We start from the raw sequence: 14,489 nt of genomic DNA on the forward strand, positions 1-14,489 counted from the left end.
GTCCCTTCGCCCAGAGACCCTCAAGCCTGACTTCTCCCCCAATGTCCCTTTTTTTTTTTTTTTAATTTATTTATTTAATTTATTTGTTGGCTGTGTTGGGTCTTTGTTGCTGCACACGGGCTTTCTCTAGTTGCTGCAAGCGGGAGCTGCTCTTCCTTGTGGTGTATGGGCTCCTCATTGTAGTGGCTTCTCTTGTTGTGGAGCACGGGCTCTAGGCACGTGGGCTTCAAGAGTTGCGGCACATGGGCTCAATAGTTGTGGCTCACGGGCTCTAGAGCACAGGCTCAGTAGTTGTGGCACACGGGCTTAGTTGCTCTGTGGCATGTGGAATCTTCCCAGGGCAGGGCTCGAACCTGTGTACCCTGCATTGGCAGGCAGATTCTTAACCACTGCGCCACCTAGGAAGTCCCCCAATGTCCCTTTGATCCGTGGGCACCTCGGCTGGCATTGCCCCGGCAGCCAGCAGGGCTGCCCCACACCAAGCTCTCCAGGTGCCCTCCTTGCGGGTAGCCCCATGTCTGCAGGCCTCCCCTTCACTTGGCATCCCAGGGTAACGGTGGGGCAGGAAGCACAGCTCCCACCAGCCATCATTTCCGAGAGAAAGAGGCAGCACAGAAGCAGGTGACCGCAGCCCCAGGCGAGCACATGCAGTCTGATGGGCTGTGCCCGACCACAGGTGGGAAACACACAAACACGGGTGGGAAACACACAAACACGCATGCTCTAGGCGGCCAGGTAAGGATCCGTAAACGTCAGGCAGGGCCCGTGCTACCCCCTGGTAAGCTGGGCCCGGAGGGCGGGCAGCCGTCCTGGAATGTGGGGGCCTTGGCACCACCCTGCTCCAGCCTCAGGTGTGCCCAGCTGTTTCGGACAAAAGGAAAAGATCCCCCGGTCTCAGAGCCCCAGGCCCTCCAACCCCTCTCCTTCCCCTGTGTTCTCTGGGCCTCCCACCCTGGAGGGAGTCTGGGCCCTGGTGGCCACACCCACACAGCCCTGACCCCTGGAAAAGCTGACTCAAGTCCAGGACGAGCCTGCTTGGGTTTCCACCTGCCGGCCCCAGAGGCAGAAAATAAGACACATGAAAGCTATTGTTTTCAAGCTCTGGGAGTCCCCTACCTCACCTCGAACATGCTGAAATTTGGTAATCAAACCACACTCCCTCTGGTCATTTGACATATTTTATGAGGACCAAGGATGGTCACGGGGTAGATTGCAGACGGGCTCTGGCCCAGATGGTGCAAGTCGTGGTCATGGCCGGGTCGCGACTGGGCGCCCACCTCGTGCCAGCCGCATTGCTCCTGAGTTGGCCAACGACCACGCAAGCCTTTCTCCCCATTTTACAGATGAGGAAACGGGGGCGCCGAGGCTAGTTAGCAGGGTCCTGAGCATACAGGTAGGAAGGGGCAGAGCCTGGGTTCACACTCAGGTCAGCCGAGGCCGGTGGCGGCCCCATCCTTGCTGCCAGGTGTCACGTCTCATTTAGAGGACGCGCTGATGGGAACGACCACAGGTCAATCACAATCGGCATCCTGGCAGATGTATCGGGGGTGCTGGGAGCCTGGCGGGGGACCTTCTCATGGGGGTGCCCAGAAGGGGCTCACGGAGGGGGAGGAGGCCCTCGGGCTGCCTCGTGCCCATGAGCAGGTTAAGCGAGCAGAGGTGAGAGAGGTGCTTCAGGCAGGTGGAGAGAGATGGATGAGAAAGAACAGCGTGAATCCAGTCCAAGAGAAGCAGGGTTTGAAAGGAATGCTCTAGACCAGCGGTCCCCAACCTTTTTGGCACCAGGAACTGGTTTCATGAAAGACAGTTTTTCCACAGACAGGGGTGGCGGGGGGCGGGGAGGGGCAGGTTCAGGCGCGAATGTGAGGGATGGGGAGCACTGGGGAGGGGAGCACTGGGGAGGGGCAGAGGAAGCTTTGCTCCCTCGCCACCGCTCACCTCCTGCTGTGAAGCCTAGGGTTCCTAACAGGCTGCAGGCCGCTTCCCTGGGGCCCGGGGGTTGGGGACCCCTGCTCTAGACTAACAGCAGTTATTCGCATCCCGTTGTTTTGGGGTTTCTCCGTGTTGGGCGACCTTCCTGAGCCTTCCTTCTGACTATCTCTACGGCTGGCTCCCAGCCCAACGACTAGCATCTTGGGTGCCCCTCTGCTGATGGACCATCCTCTCCGGGCACCCCATCCCCTCCCCGGCCCCTGGAAGTCCGCCGCGCCCACCCACATGTGTCACCTCTCCTGCCTGCCCTTCCACAGGGGTCAGAGCTGCTCAGGGACCCGTCCCTGGGGGTGCAGTTCCGAGTGCACCTGGTGAAGATGGTGATCCTGACCCAGCCTGAGGTAGGCGCTGAGCTGGACGCCCGCTCTCTGGGAAACCGGTTTCTGCCCTCCTTAACCTCTGCCTGCGGACGTGCACAGAGCAGCGGGGGTGATGGCAGGGCTGCCCCCCGGCCGGGCCCGGACCCTAATTCCAGCTCTGCCTGGCGCTCGGCGCTGCTGAGCCTCGGTCTCCGTATCTGCCACGTGGGACAGAAATAGGGCTGTTTTGAGGACTGAGATGGCAGCAGAGGTCAGCACCCTGCTTGGGGCGGATCCCCTCAGTGTGCGCTCTGTTCCTGGTCCCCCAGGGTGCTCCGAATATCACAGCCAACCTCACCGCGTCACTGCTGAGCGTCTGTGAGTGGAGCAGGACGGTGAACCCTGAGGATGACATGGACCCTGCACACGCTGACCTGGTCCTCTACGTCACCAGGTAGCCGAGCCCCCCACGGGCGTGCCAGCCTGCAGGGCAGCGGCTCCCCCTCTCTGCAAGGGGGGCCCGGCAGCAGGCAGGCCCCTCAGCGCCACCCAGGTGTCTGTTTTCTCTTCCTCAGGTTTGACCTGGAATTGCCTGATGGGAACCGGCAGGTTCGGGGGGTCACCCAGCTGGGGGGCGCCTGCTCTTCCTCCTGGAGCTGCCTCATAACTGAGGATACTGGCTTCGACCTGGGGGTCACCATTGCCCATGAGATCGGGCACAGGTGAGAGGCCCTGTCCCCAAGCTCTGGGCAAGGATGTGACCTGGGCCCTCAGGAGGGGAGGCCATGGCTGGCAGGGGTCCCTGGAAGAGCCAGCCGGGAGGAGCCTGTACTCTTGACCCCAGTGGGCTCAGGAGGGTGAGGGGCAAGGCCTGGAAAATCTCATACTTCTTCATTGCTGAATGAGGAAGAGAAAAAAATTCCTTTTCAAGATGCGAGCAGAACAAACCTAGGAGTTAAAAAGTCATTGTCATAGGAAATTCAGGTAAAGAAAAAGCAGGCTGTAAAAATTATCCCAAATCCCACCACTTAGAGAAAACATCCAGCCTTTCCTTATACACATGTAATTTTTTATTTGTAAATTTGGGATTATACTGTGTGTTGGTTACGTGCGTTTTTCTGTAACAATGGGTCGGAAACATTTCTTCCAAACATTCTTTTGCAATATACGTGGACTTTCCGTGTGCGCCGTAACTGACTGACTTCATCCCCTATTGTTAGATATTTAGGTTGCTTCCAGACTTTTCCTGATGTGACTGTTGTCCGTTCTGTGGGCAGATCTCTGCGCCTGTGTATTATTTACTCAGGGTGGAGGGTTTCTTTCCTTTTAATCTGTAGCCTTTTAATTATGAAAGTAACACCTGTTTGCTGTAAACATTCAAATAGTACAGAGACCCCTAAAGTGAAAAGTGAGGGTCTCACCTCCTTGCCCGCCAGCACCCCCCCCCCCAGGCTTTTCGGCCCCCCTGAGAGCGCTGAGGCATTCCCACTCCACCTCCACGGACCAGGCTGGGGCTCCTACCGCCACAGCAGCCCACGGGGCGCACTTTTACTCTCATCTGCACCCCACCCCCACCCCCCCCAGCCATCACACGTCCTCCATCTGTCTCGTTTGGAGAAAGAAAAAAAGCACGGAAAACCCTTGCTTTCCACTGGGAGCAGGAACACTGGCCCGAGGTCCGGCCGTGTCACTGCACCACGATGCACACTCAGTCGGTGCATGTTCACACTGGGCCACGCCCGGGTCGGGAAAGCCCTCAGCAGCCCGCTCCAAAGGCCCTCCGGGGAGCGCCGCCTCCCAGGTTAAACACCAGGGATGAGTCTGGCCGGGTCCGTCTTAGCCAACAGGGGCGGGAGCCACCCGGCCGGCCCAGCGCTTTCCTGGGCGGGAGACTGAGGCAGGGCGGCCGCGCGACGCGCTCCACGGCCGGGTTAGCTGGTGGCGGGGCGGGGGGACCCCGGCCACCGCCGCCCTCAGCGCCGCCGCCCCCGCAGCTTCGGCCTGGAGCACGACGGCGCGCCGGGCAGTGGCTGCGGGCCCAGCGGCCACGTGATGGCCTCCGACGGCGCCGCGCCCGCCCGCGGGGGCCCGGCGTGGTCCCCCTGCAGCCGCCGGCAGCTGCTGCGCCTGCTCAGGTAGCCGCGCCCCGCGCCCCGCCCCTCCCCTCGCCCCCACCTCCACTTCGCGCGCACCCCTCCTTCCCGCCCCCAGACCCAGCCCTCCATCTGCCTCCAGCCCTGTGCCCACTTGCATCGCGCCCGCCTCTCCGTGGGCTCCCAGGACGTCTCAGGAGGGACTCATCCATCCCGCCCCCGCCCAACCCCTCCAGCCGCCACCTCCCCCCGGCACCCACCTCTCCACTCCATCCTCCCTGCATCCACGCCTCCGTCTCGCCCTCGCCCATCCCTCCATCCACTCCCATCCCGGCGGCACGCCACCTCCCTCCTTCCTTCCATCCCAGCCCCCTCCTGCACCCACCCCTCAGTTCTCCGCTATCCGCTCCCATCCCTTCGCAGACCCATCTCTCCAACCTGCCCCACTCCCTGCACCTGCCCCTCTATCCCCTCCCCGCTTCCCTAGGTCTGAGGCTTCTTAGCCCAGGGTCAGCTCTTGGTGGGGCACACGGGCTGTAACTTCCATCCTCGCCCACCCGAACCCGCCGCCGCCCGCTTTAAACGCCCTCACCCCCCAACCCCCGCCGCGCCCAATCCCCCATCCCACCCCCACCCGGTGTCCACCCCTCCTGAGCCAAGGCCGTGTCGCAGCGCAGGACGGGCGCGCTGCATGCGGGACCCGCCGGGGCCTGGGCCCTCGGGGCGCCCTCCCGAGCCGCACCCCGGCCTCTACTACGGAGCCGACGAGCAGTGCCGCGTGGCCTTCGGCTCCACGGCGGTCGCCTGCACCTTCCGCAGGGAGCACCTTGTGAGTCCCGTGGTGGGTGATGCGCGGGTCACCCTGGCCATCCGCGCCAGGGCTTCCCTCTGCCGCTCCTGCCCCCCCGCCCCGCCTCACGTCCTGCCCCCTGTGTATTGGGAGCCCGCACTGGCCCAGACTGTCAGATGCCTCTCCACTTCTCAATTTTTGAACAAGGGCCCCCACATTTTCCTTTTGAGGAGGCCCCACAAATTAGGTAGTGCTGGCCCTGGCATGACCGCCGAGCCTACGCGCCTTGTTTCTACATCGGCAGTTACTGAGGGCTTCCAACCCAGTGGGAGCTGGAGGGCTTCCCGGAGGAAGTGACCTTCAAGCTGAACCCTACAGCAGGGGTGGGAGCTGGCAGTGGGAGGGTTGCTGAAGGGGAGCAGGCACCCCAAAGACAGCCTTCCGCCCAGGACTGCCCAGGACTCGCAGGCACTTCCGCCTTGGTGAGCCCCTTCCTCCTTACAAAATATTCGGAATTATATCTTAGGTTTTCATGAAATATGTCATTTTCCATGTGTTGTTATAAATACAAATATATTATTATTATATATTAGAACATTTACTTGACCTAAAAGATCATTTTTTTTCCCTTCTGATTTTAAAAGAAATGAAAACATTTTTGTGGGCCCTGGTCACTGTCCCTGTTCCCGGTGGAGAAGTCAGCCACGGCATCCTCTCCGTCCACCACTGCCTAGGGTGCTGGCCATGTCGCTGTGTCCTGTGGCCTGGGAGGGACAGGTACGGCTGGACACTGAGCCCGCAGGCGCTGGTGGCCCCTCAGCTGGCCATCTGTCTCCCCTCTTAGGACATCTGCCAGGCTCTCTCCTGCCACACAGACCCCCTGGACCAAAGCAGCTGTAGCCGCCTCCTCATTCCTCTCCTGGACGGGACAGAGTGTGGCGTGGGGAAGGTCAGAGCGGGGAGTGAAGGAGTGTGTGTGTGTGTGTGTGTGTGTGTGTGTGTGAGCGTGTGGTCACGCAGACCTGCAGCCTGCAGCCCTCACCTGGGGTGGGAGACAGGAGGACCTCAGTAAGTGGGGGTGGAGGGCCCTGGCGCTGTCCTGGGTGCCCTGGGCAGGAGAGGTGGGCAGCCCTCGTGCTCGCCCCGCCCCCTACAGGTGGCTTAGCCAGGTTCACAGGACCAACGGTGACCGTCGATAGGCTTGCATGTGACTCTGGCGGGGGCGGACGGGACCTCCCGGGCGGCGCCCCTCTTGCCCTCCTCGAGAGCGGGCGCTGGTGGACACCCACCCCCAGGCCCTGTGTGGCAGCCTGGAGACAGAGATTGTGCTGTCACCTGCCTCCCAGAGGAGGCAACATTTTCGCGTGACCGAGTGGCCACCCTCCCCCTGGGCCCAGCACGGGTCATCGTCTTCCTGCTCCCCTGCGCCCTCAGTGCCCCTGCCCTTCCCCTCTGCCTTGCGCGGCGGGACCCTTCCTCCAGGCCCTGTCCTGCAGTGGGTGTGTGCCCTCTTCTGTTTAGCGTTGGCTCCCAAGCAGGATGGGGTCGTGTGTGTGGGGGTGTGTGTGGGGGTGCCCTCGATGTGGGGTACCTGTGGGTATGGGGTACCCTGGATGTGGGGGTGCCCTGGGCGTGGGGGTCCCCTGGGCGTGGGGGTACCTGTGGGTGTGGGAGTGCCTGTGGCTGTGGGGGTGCCCTGGGTGTGGGGTGCCCTGCGTGGAGGTGCCCGGGCTGCAGCACGTGCTCCCGTCCCTGTCTTGCAGTGGTGCTCCAGGGGTCACTGCCGCTCCCTGGCGGAGCTGGCCCCCGTGGGGGCGGTGCACGGGCACTGGTCGAGCTGGGGTCCCGCCAGTCCTTGCTCCCGCTCCTGCGGAGGGGGTGTGGTCACCAGGAGGCGGCAGTGCAACAACCCCAGGTAGGCAGGGAGGGCGCTGTCCCGGGGGTCAGGGAGGCGGCTGCTCCCCATTTCCTGGCGGGGGCTCTGGGTCACCTGTCACTGGTGTCTTGTGGGCATTTTCAGACCTGCCTTTGGGGGGCGTGCGTGCGCAGGTGCTGACCTCCAGGCCGAGATGTGCAACTCCCAGGTAGGCCTGCTTCCCCGGGGGCAGGGCGAGGGGCTGGGGTTGGCGGCACCGGCCCGGGGAGCCCAAGAACCAGGCGGCTGTAATTTGTGGTTCACACGGGGCATTTTGAGAGCAAAGGTGGTGCTGTTAATACCTGCCCTGGCGTCACAGTGCACTCACTAGGACGGTCCCACCACTGCAAGCAGCCCCCCTGAAGTGTCCCCTCCCTCCCCGTATGCCACTGCCCCGCAGGGCACCGAGTGGGAGAGCTGGGCTGCCTGTCTCTGCGCTGAGAACAGCCCTGCTCCCTGGCAGCCGAGTCCTCTACGGCGAGAGCACGGGTGATTCTTTTAGTTATAAGTTTAGGTGAATTTCACGTAGCAGAAAATCAACCATTTGAAACTGTGCAGTTCAGTGGCGTTTACTTCATTCCCAATATCGTGCAACCACCACTCTGTCTAGTTCCAGACCATTTCCATCAGCCCAAAGTAAAACCCCAGGCCCATCAAGCAGCCACGCCCATGCCCTCTCCCCCAGCCCCTGCCAACCACCAGTCTCCTTTCTCTGTCTATTTACCTGCACTGGACAGTTCACGTGAATGGAATCACACAACACGTGGCTTTTGGCGTCTGGCTGCTTTCACTGACCGTGGTGTTTTCAAGTGTCAACCATGTACCACGGTCAGAACGTCACTCCTGTTTTGTTTGTTTTTTTTGCGGTTTATTCTTTTTATATATATGTATCATATATATATTTTTTAAACTGGGGTGTAGTTGCTTTACAATGTCTTGTCAGTCTCTGCTGTACGAAGTGAATCAGCTATGTGTGTATATACATCTCCTCCTTCATGGACCTCCCTCCCACCCAGAACTTCACTCCTGTTTATGGCTGAATAACATCCCATTGGCTGGATGGACCGCATTTTGCTAATCCGTTCCTCCGTTGCCCGTCTGTCTGTCCGTCCGTGCGTTGGGCTGTTTCCGTCTGTGGGTGCCGGGAATAGTGCCTCGATGACCGTGTGTGTACGTGGGCTTTTTCAAGTACCAGCTTTTCACTCTTTTGGGTGCACACCTCAGCGCAGAGTTGCCCTGCCACATGGTGATTCTGTGTTTAACTCCTTGAGGACCTTCCGAGCCGTCTCCCACGGCAGCCGAACCACTTGGCCTCCCGGCCAGCGATGTGGGAGGGTCCCGCCTTCTCCGCACCCTCTCCGGCACGTACCTGTGTTTCCCAACAGCCACCACAGTGGGTGTGAAGGGGTGGAGCGATGCCTCTGGCCTGGACTTAAGACCTGCAGGTGGTGGGACGTTCCCTCCCCACCTTCTCCAGGCAACCTCTGAGGCCTCCCCAGACCTGGAGGACCGCGTCCTTGCCTGGCAGCGGTGGGGGTGGGGTGGGGGTGCCGAGGGCCAGGCCTGCAGGGCGGGCAACCACTCTGATTCTCTTCCTCAGACTCCAGTGCAAAAAAGGCCAGGGTGCCCGCCGGCCTTGGCGCCAGCGCCGAGGGTCTCGGGTGAAGCCCTTTGCTGTCGGCGCCTGTGACTTTTCCGATTACCTGCCTCTAGAGGCGCACGCACAGTGAAACACGTCCTCAGCCCCGTTTTCTGAAGCTGGGGCCTCCCACCTGCAGTGCTGCTTGCCCGGCTTTCCTCTTCGTTGCTGGGTGGTGGGCCCTGCCCTGCGTCCTCACAGGTTCTCGTGGAATCCTCCCATCAGCAGAGGAAGGCTCTCGACACCCCCACTTTACAGAGCAGGGAACTGAGGTGCAGCCAGGAGCTGGGCTCAAACCCACGTCTTGACCCTCGCTCTGCAGGGGGCCTTGCTGTCTCCCAGGGGCAAGGGTTCCCTGCCTGAGCCCCCTGCCCCAAGCCCCCTGCCCCGGCCCCTCCTGTGCCCGTTCTCTGCCTCCTCCCACCAGGCCTGCGAGAAGACCCAGCTGGCGTTCATGTCGGAGCAGTGCGCGCGGACCGACGGGGAGCCCCTGCGCCTCTCCCCGGGCAGCGCCTCCTTCTACCGCTGGGGCACGGCCGAGCAGTACAGTCAAGGTGGGGCCCTGGCCGCGCCGGGGGGAGCCGGGCCCGAGACCCCCGGGCAGGGAGAGTCGTTGCGGGAGGCCCAGCATCACCCAAATGCTGCTGAGAGCCGGCTCAGGCCCTGCGGCAGACACACCATGCATCCCCCCGGCCAGCAGGTCAGGCCACAGCTCCTCATCGCTGAGTCTCGGTCTCCCCGTCTGTAATGTGGAGATAAGAGGCGTATCTCGCTGCCAGGGTTGCTGGAAGGAGTCATGAGATGTCATAGGGGAAGCACCGCACGTGCTCCCTGGCTCATAACTCAGGAACGTTTATCACATCATGGGTGATGCCTGCCGCAGGAGGCGGGGCAGGCGGGAAATAGAGACCCTGCCCCAGACGCAGAGAGTGAAGTGAGACCCAGACGTCGTGAGGGCCCGCTCAGAGCACGCTTCGCAGGGTCACTGCCCGCCCCGCTCCCTGCCACCCTCCCATCCGGGTTCCTTGTCCTTCTGCTTTCCCAGGGGACGCTCTGTGCAGACACGTCTGCCGGGCCGTCGGCGAGAGCTTCATCGTGAGGCGTGGGGACAGTTTCCTGGATGGGACGCGGTGTGTGCCCGGCAGCCCTCGGGAGGATGGGACCCTGAGCCTGTGTGTGTCGGGCAGCTGCAGGGTAGGCGTGTGCGGACAGTGGAGGTGCACTTCCATCCACTGTGGCCCCGAGACCTGTCCCGAAAGAAGCCAAGACAGGAAGGGGCCTTCAAGGGGTCAGGTCTGGGGGTGCTGCCCCCAGGAAGCCACAGGGGAGTCTGCACAGTGTGATGCTGGGATGCAGGCTGAGCTTGGAGTAAGGAGCTTTGCTGTGACCTTGGACAAGGCATTCAAGCGTGCCTCCTGCACAGACGTCAGAAGCTGTAGAAATGCCCCATTTGGTTGGGTGGACCTCAGAGCTGCGGGTGTCAGTGGGCCAGCACCATCTGATAACACCACCGGGGTCTCACCTGCCACTCTCCTTTGCACAGACGTTTGGCTGTGACGGCAGGATGGACTCCGGGCAGGTGCGTGACGTATGCCAGGTGTGTGGCGGGGACAACAGCACGTGCCGTCCACAGAATGGCTCTTTCACGGCCGGAAGAGCCAGAGGTAGGGGCCTTCCTGGGGGTGAAGGACCAGGCTCCCTCCAGCTTCCAAGAAACCCCGCAACCCAGAGCCTGGGTGCTGGCTGCCTAGGGGTGAGGCCCGCACACTCACTCCGCCCTGGACCCTCTTAGCAGCCTCAGCCTCCACGTTCCTCTTTGCCAGCCTCCCCATGAGGCTCAGATTTTGGTCATGAGGCCACTGCTGGGATTGTGGCGCATCGGTCGCTCACGGTACCTGTGATGCAGAAAAAATACGGACATTGGGAAATCTGCGGTGGGCTGCCCTCTCCTTTCCTGCTCCAGGAATCTTAGCTGGAGGGATGTTATGCTTGGAAAATCCTTGACTTTGATCTATTTATAAAAGAGGTCAGGTCTTTTGCGAAGCCAGTCGAGGAGTTGAGTCTCACCTCCCTCTGGCACTGAAATCTGCTCCCTTTGACTCTGACCTAAGTGACCTGAGACCACCCCTGCTTCCTCCTAGAGTACGTCACGTTCCTGACTGTCACCCCCAGCCTGACCAGCATACACATCGTCAACCACAGGCCTCTCTTCACGCACCTGGGTGAGTTGGCCAGAGGATGCCCGCCGGAGTTAGCCAGACCGTGATGGTCAAGGCCACAGTCCCAAGGTGCCCTCGCTTCTGCCGCCAGCTGCAAGTTCGGGGGTTCCCCAAACTGCCGTCAGTTGGCTGCTTCACTTAGGGGACTCCCAGAACTCTGAGAGCTGTTACACTCACCGTTACGGCTTATTACAGGGGAAGGGTACAAAATAAAACCCGCCAAAGGAAGAGACGCCTAGGGCAGCGTCAGGGAGGGCTCCATACCCCCCACACACGGGGTACTGCCAACCTGGGAGCTCCCCTGAGCTCAGTGTCCGGGTCTTACGGGGACGTCGTTATGTGGACGTGATTGAGGGGTTAATTGGTTACCCCTGGATGATCTCAGTCTCCAGGTCGGTGACTCAAAGCCCCCACCCTACATCATATGTTTGGTCTTTCTGGTATGGCCAGCTCCCACCCTAAACAAAGATGCCCTGAATCAGGTCAGACACAGGGCACAGGTCAGACCTGTCTCTGGCCAAGGCCAGCCTCTTTATGAAACACCACTGTGGGTCTTTTTTTTTTTTTTTTGGCTGCATTGGCTCTTCATTGCTGCATGTAGGCTTTCTCTAGGTTGTGGTGAGCGGGGGCCACCCTTCACGGCAGTGCACGAGCTTCTCATCACGGTGGCTTCTCTTGTTGTGGAGCGCGGGCCCTACAGCATGCAGGCTTCAGTAGTTGTGGTGCACGGGCTTAGCTGCTCCGCGGTATGTGGGATCTTCCCGGACCGGGGCTGGAACCCGTGTCCCCTGCATTGGCAGGCAGATTCTTAACCTCTGCACCACCAGGGAAGTCGCACCGTGGGTCTTTATTTCCAGAGGGCGCCCTCGCTTGAGCTTTGACTCTGGGGTGGAGTTGCTCACCCTGGGGTCCTTGAGCCTCTGTAGAGTTGGGTGTGAGCGCAGTTGGTGAGCAAGCAGGTCCACGGTGCTCACTGTTCCAGGAAGAGGCACAGGGTCACCGCGTGGGGAAGCCACCCGTGGTCAGACACCCTGTGCATCTCGGAGCATGTGCCTAGCTCACTGCAGAGACCACCCGGGATACTGGGAGGGCTGGGGACCCTGGGGTGGGAGTGGCAGGTGCGGCCATGGACGTGACACCCCGTTGGTCCAGTTGTCACCTCTCCTTAATCAGCACCCGTCTGTGAGAGGGGGTGGCACTGGCCCCCATGGTAGGGGGGTCCCTGTGGTGCTGACGGCCCCTCTCCCACAGCAGTGAGGCTCCGTGGGCGCTACATCGTGGCCGGGAACGCAAGCATCTCTCCGAGCGCCACCTATCCCTCCCTCCTGGAGGACAGCCGTGTGGCATACACAGTGACCCTGACGGAGGACCGGCTACCCCACCTGGAGGAGATCCGCATCCCAGGTCCCACCCAGGACGACATGGAGATCCAGGTGACCGCAGGGCCTCCCCCAGTGTCCGCTTGTCCATTGGCTCACACACACACCTGCTTCTTCTCCCAGCGGCTGCTGCGGAGCGGGGGTCCCTGGAGTTCTGAGAGTGGGTCGGAGGGAGAGCAGTGCACAGGATCGGGGCTTGCCAGGACAGGGGCTGTACTGCGAGGTCTGAGAAGAGCTGACTCTGCAGGCTGAGCAGGAAGGGAGTGTCTTGAGGGAACAGTGCGTGCACAGGAGGGGGCTTAGGAGGGAGGAAGGAAGGGCTGCCTCCAGGTGAGGAGGCTGGAGGGCCAGGCAGACCTGGAGGGGCCTTGCTGGCCCTGTGAGGAGTTCAGGCTTCCTCCCGGGGGCCTGGGGAGCTGCTGGGGGCTGTGTGCAGGGCAGAGTTGGGGTTGGGCTGCATCCTCTGGCCGAAAGAGGGTGTGGGGCACGAGACCATGGGGGAGGCTGGTTGGGCCGACACCCAGATTAGAGACCCCCCGTGGGGGCGTCCCTCCAGGAGGAGCAGAGGTAGCCTAAGAGCTGGAAGCAGGGCGACCCAGGGGTCAAGAGCCCAGGCTAGGGGCTCAGATAGCCCAGAGTTCAAATCCTGGCTCTGAAGAAACTTGGGCAAAAGACTACTTTTCTGAGTCTCAGTTTCCCCACCTGCAAAATGGGACTAAGCAGACCTATGTAAAGTAATTGTGAAGATTCATTTTTTTCCCAATATAATGCACAATAAGCCGTTGTCGGAGTGTCTGCCGCCCCCCACGTGCACAGGAAAGGTGGCCACGCTGCACAAGTGTGTGCTGACTCGGATCTCGAAATGCCCCAGGCCTGGGATGCCCCCCCGTGAACGGTGGGAATGAGTCACCCAGACGTTCCGGGACGAGGGGATGGGCATGGGGAGGGCTGGAACCGGAACCTGAATGTCCCCCTCCCACGCTTTGCTCTCCTCTGGCAAGGATACTGGGTTCCCCAGATTCTCGTCTGCAGAGTGGGGACCAGACGGCAGTCCTACCTCCTTGGAGTCCTGGGCGGGCCGTGTGGATGCTGGTTCTTGCCGTCTCTCTGGGACAGCGGGAACTGGGAGCCGGGCTGTTTGGATATGTCCTCCATGCTGGGAGCTCGTCTGAAAGCAGCCCCCCGTGTGCTTTGCTGAGGAAGATGCTGGAGGGTGGACAGAAAGTAGTGGAGGTTGAAATAGCCCTTGAGAACCTTTGGGGGGGGCGTCCAAGTCTTGCCAGCCCCTGGCTTGGGTCTTGCAGCCCCACCCCCTGCTCCCACAGGCCAGGCCAGAGGGGGCCGCCCTGGTGAGCCGTTATCCCTTCCCCGCCTCCCCATGTGGCCCAGTTCACCCACCCCCTCACCCCCGGGAATGTCATTCCAAGTGCTGGCTGTCAAGCAGCTCTGTTGGCATCCTTTGCAGTGTGAATAAAAATACAGATTCCTGGGCCCCTCTCAGAGACACTGAACCAGGGCCTGCTGTGGGGGGTTCCCGAGAAGCAGCATTTTAGCAGAGGACAGTGATGGGTGGCCACATGAGGTGTCGTGGGGGCAGGTGCTGGGGCCTCCTCCTGGCCTCTGCCTGCCAGACTGGCCCCTCACAGGACGCAGTGGCCTGCTGGACGCTCTTCCTTAATGCTCTGTGTCCTCCGGGTCCAGCCCAGGCTGCCAGACAGCCGCAAGGCCCCTGATCCAGCCCCTTCCTGCCCGCCCCTGGGCCTCAGCTCCTGCTGCAGGAGCCCGAGCTGTGCTGGTCTCACCCCAAGCTGGGCCTGGGCTCCCCTCCGCTGGGACGCACCTTCACCTGCCTCCACACCTCCCCCAGGTGCCCACGCCGGTCAACCTAGGGGCCCTTCCCTGTGCTCCATAACCCCCTGTGTGGACCTCGATCCCGCGCCTGCTGCCAGCCTGCCCGCCCCCACCCCGCCTGGGGCGGGGCCTTGGGCCCTGGTCGTGGTGCCGTCCCGGAAGCGTGGCCTGGGCTCAGCATCGGTGATGGCTTGCTGAGGGAAAGAATATAGGGGTGGAGGAGTGAAAGGCCGAAGGCTTCCTGGAGGAGGCGGTCATGACAGCGGCCCTCAGGGAGCGGGCTGGACAGGCCCCGGCCCTCCGTGTGTCTCA

The 14,489-nt window shown here is 61.6% G+C and overlaps 1 protein-coding gene across 1 annotated transcript in view; it reads left to right on the forward strand.

Annotated features, from left to right (window-relative positions):
* The window catches only part of ADAMTS13 (ADAM metallopeptidase with thrombospondin type 1 motif 13), a 32,531-nt gene that overhangs the window by 6,397 nt on the left and 11,645 nt on the right, over nt 1-14,489 (forward strand). The window contains 13 exon segments of the mRNA XM_057719878.1: nt 2,250-2,333; nt 2,621-2,745; nt 2,867-3,013; nt 4,286-4,426; nt 5,057-5,213; nt 6,019-6,123; nt 6,938-7,089; nt 7,195-7,258; nt 9,156-9,282; nt 9,774-9,922; nt 10,272-10,392; nt 10,870-10,950; nt 12,199-12,380. Of these exon segments, the coding sequence (XP_057575861.1) occupies nt 2,250-2,333; nt 2,621-2,745; nt 2,867-3,013; nt 4,286-4,426; nt 5,057-5,213; nt 6,019-6,123; nt 6,938-7,089; nt 7,195-7,258; nt 9,156-9,282; nt 9,774-9,922; nt 10,272-10,392; nt 10,870-10,950; nt 12,199-12,380 (1,635 nt within the window).

Source organism: Hippopotamus amphibius, chromosome 2, assembly GCF_030028045.1.
Source record: "Hippopotamus amphibius kiboko isolate mHipAmp2 chromosome 2, mHipAmp2.hap2, whole genome shotgun sequence".
Taxonomy (NCBI): Eukaryota; Metazoa; Chordata; class Mammalia; order Artiodactyla; family Hippopotamidae; genus Hippopotamus; species Hippopotamus amphibius.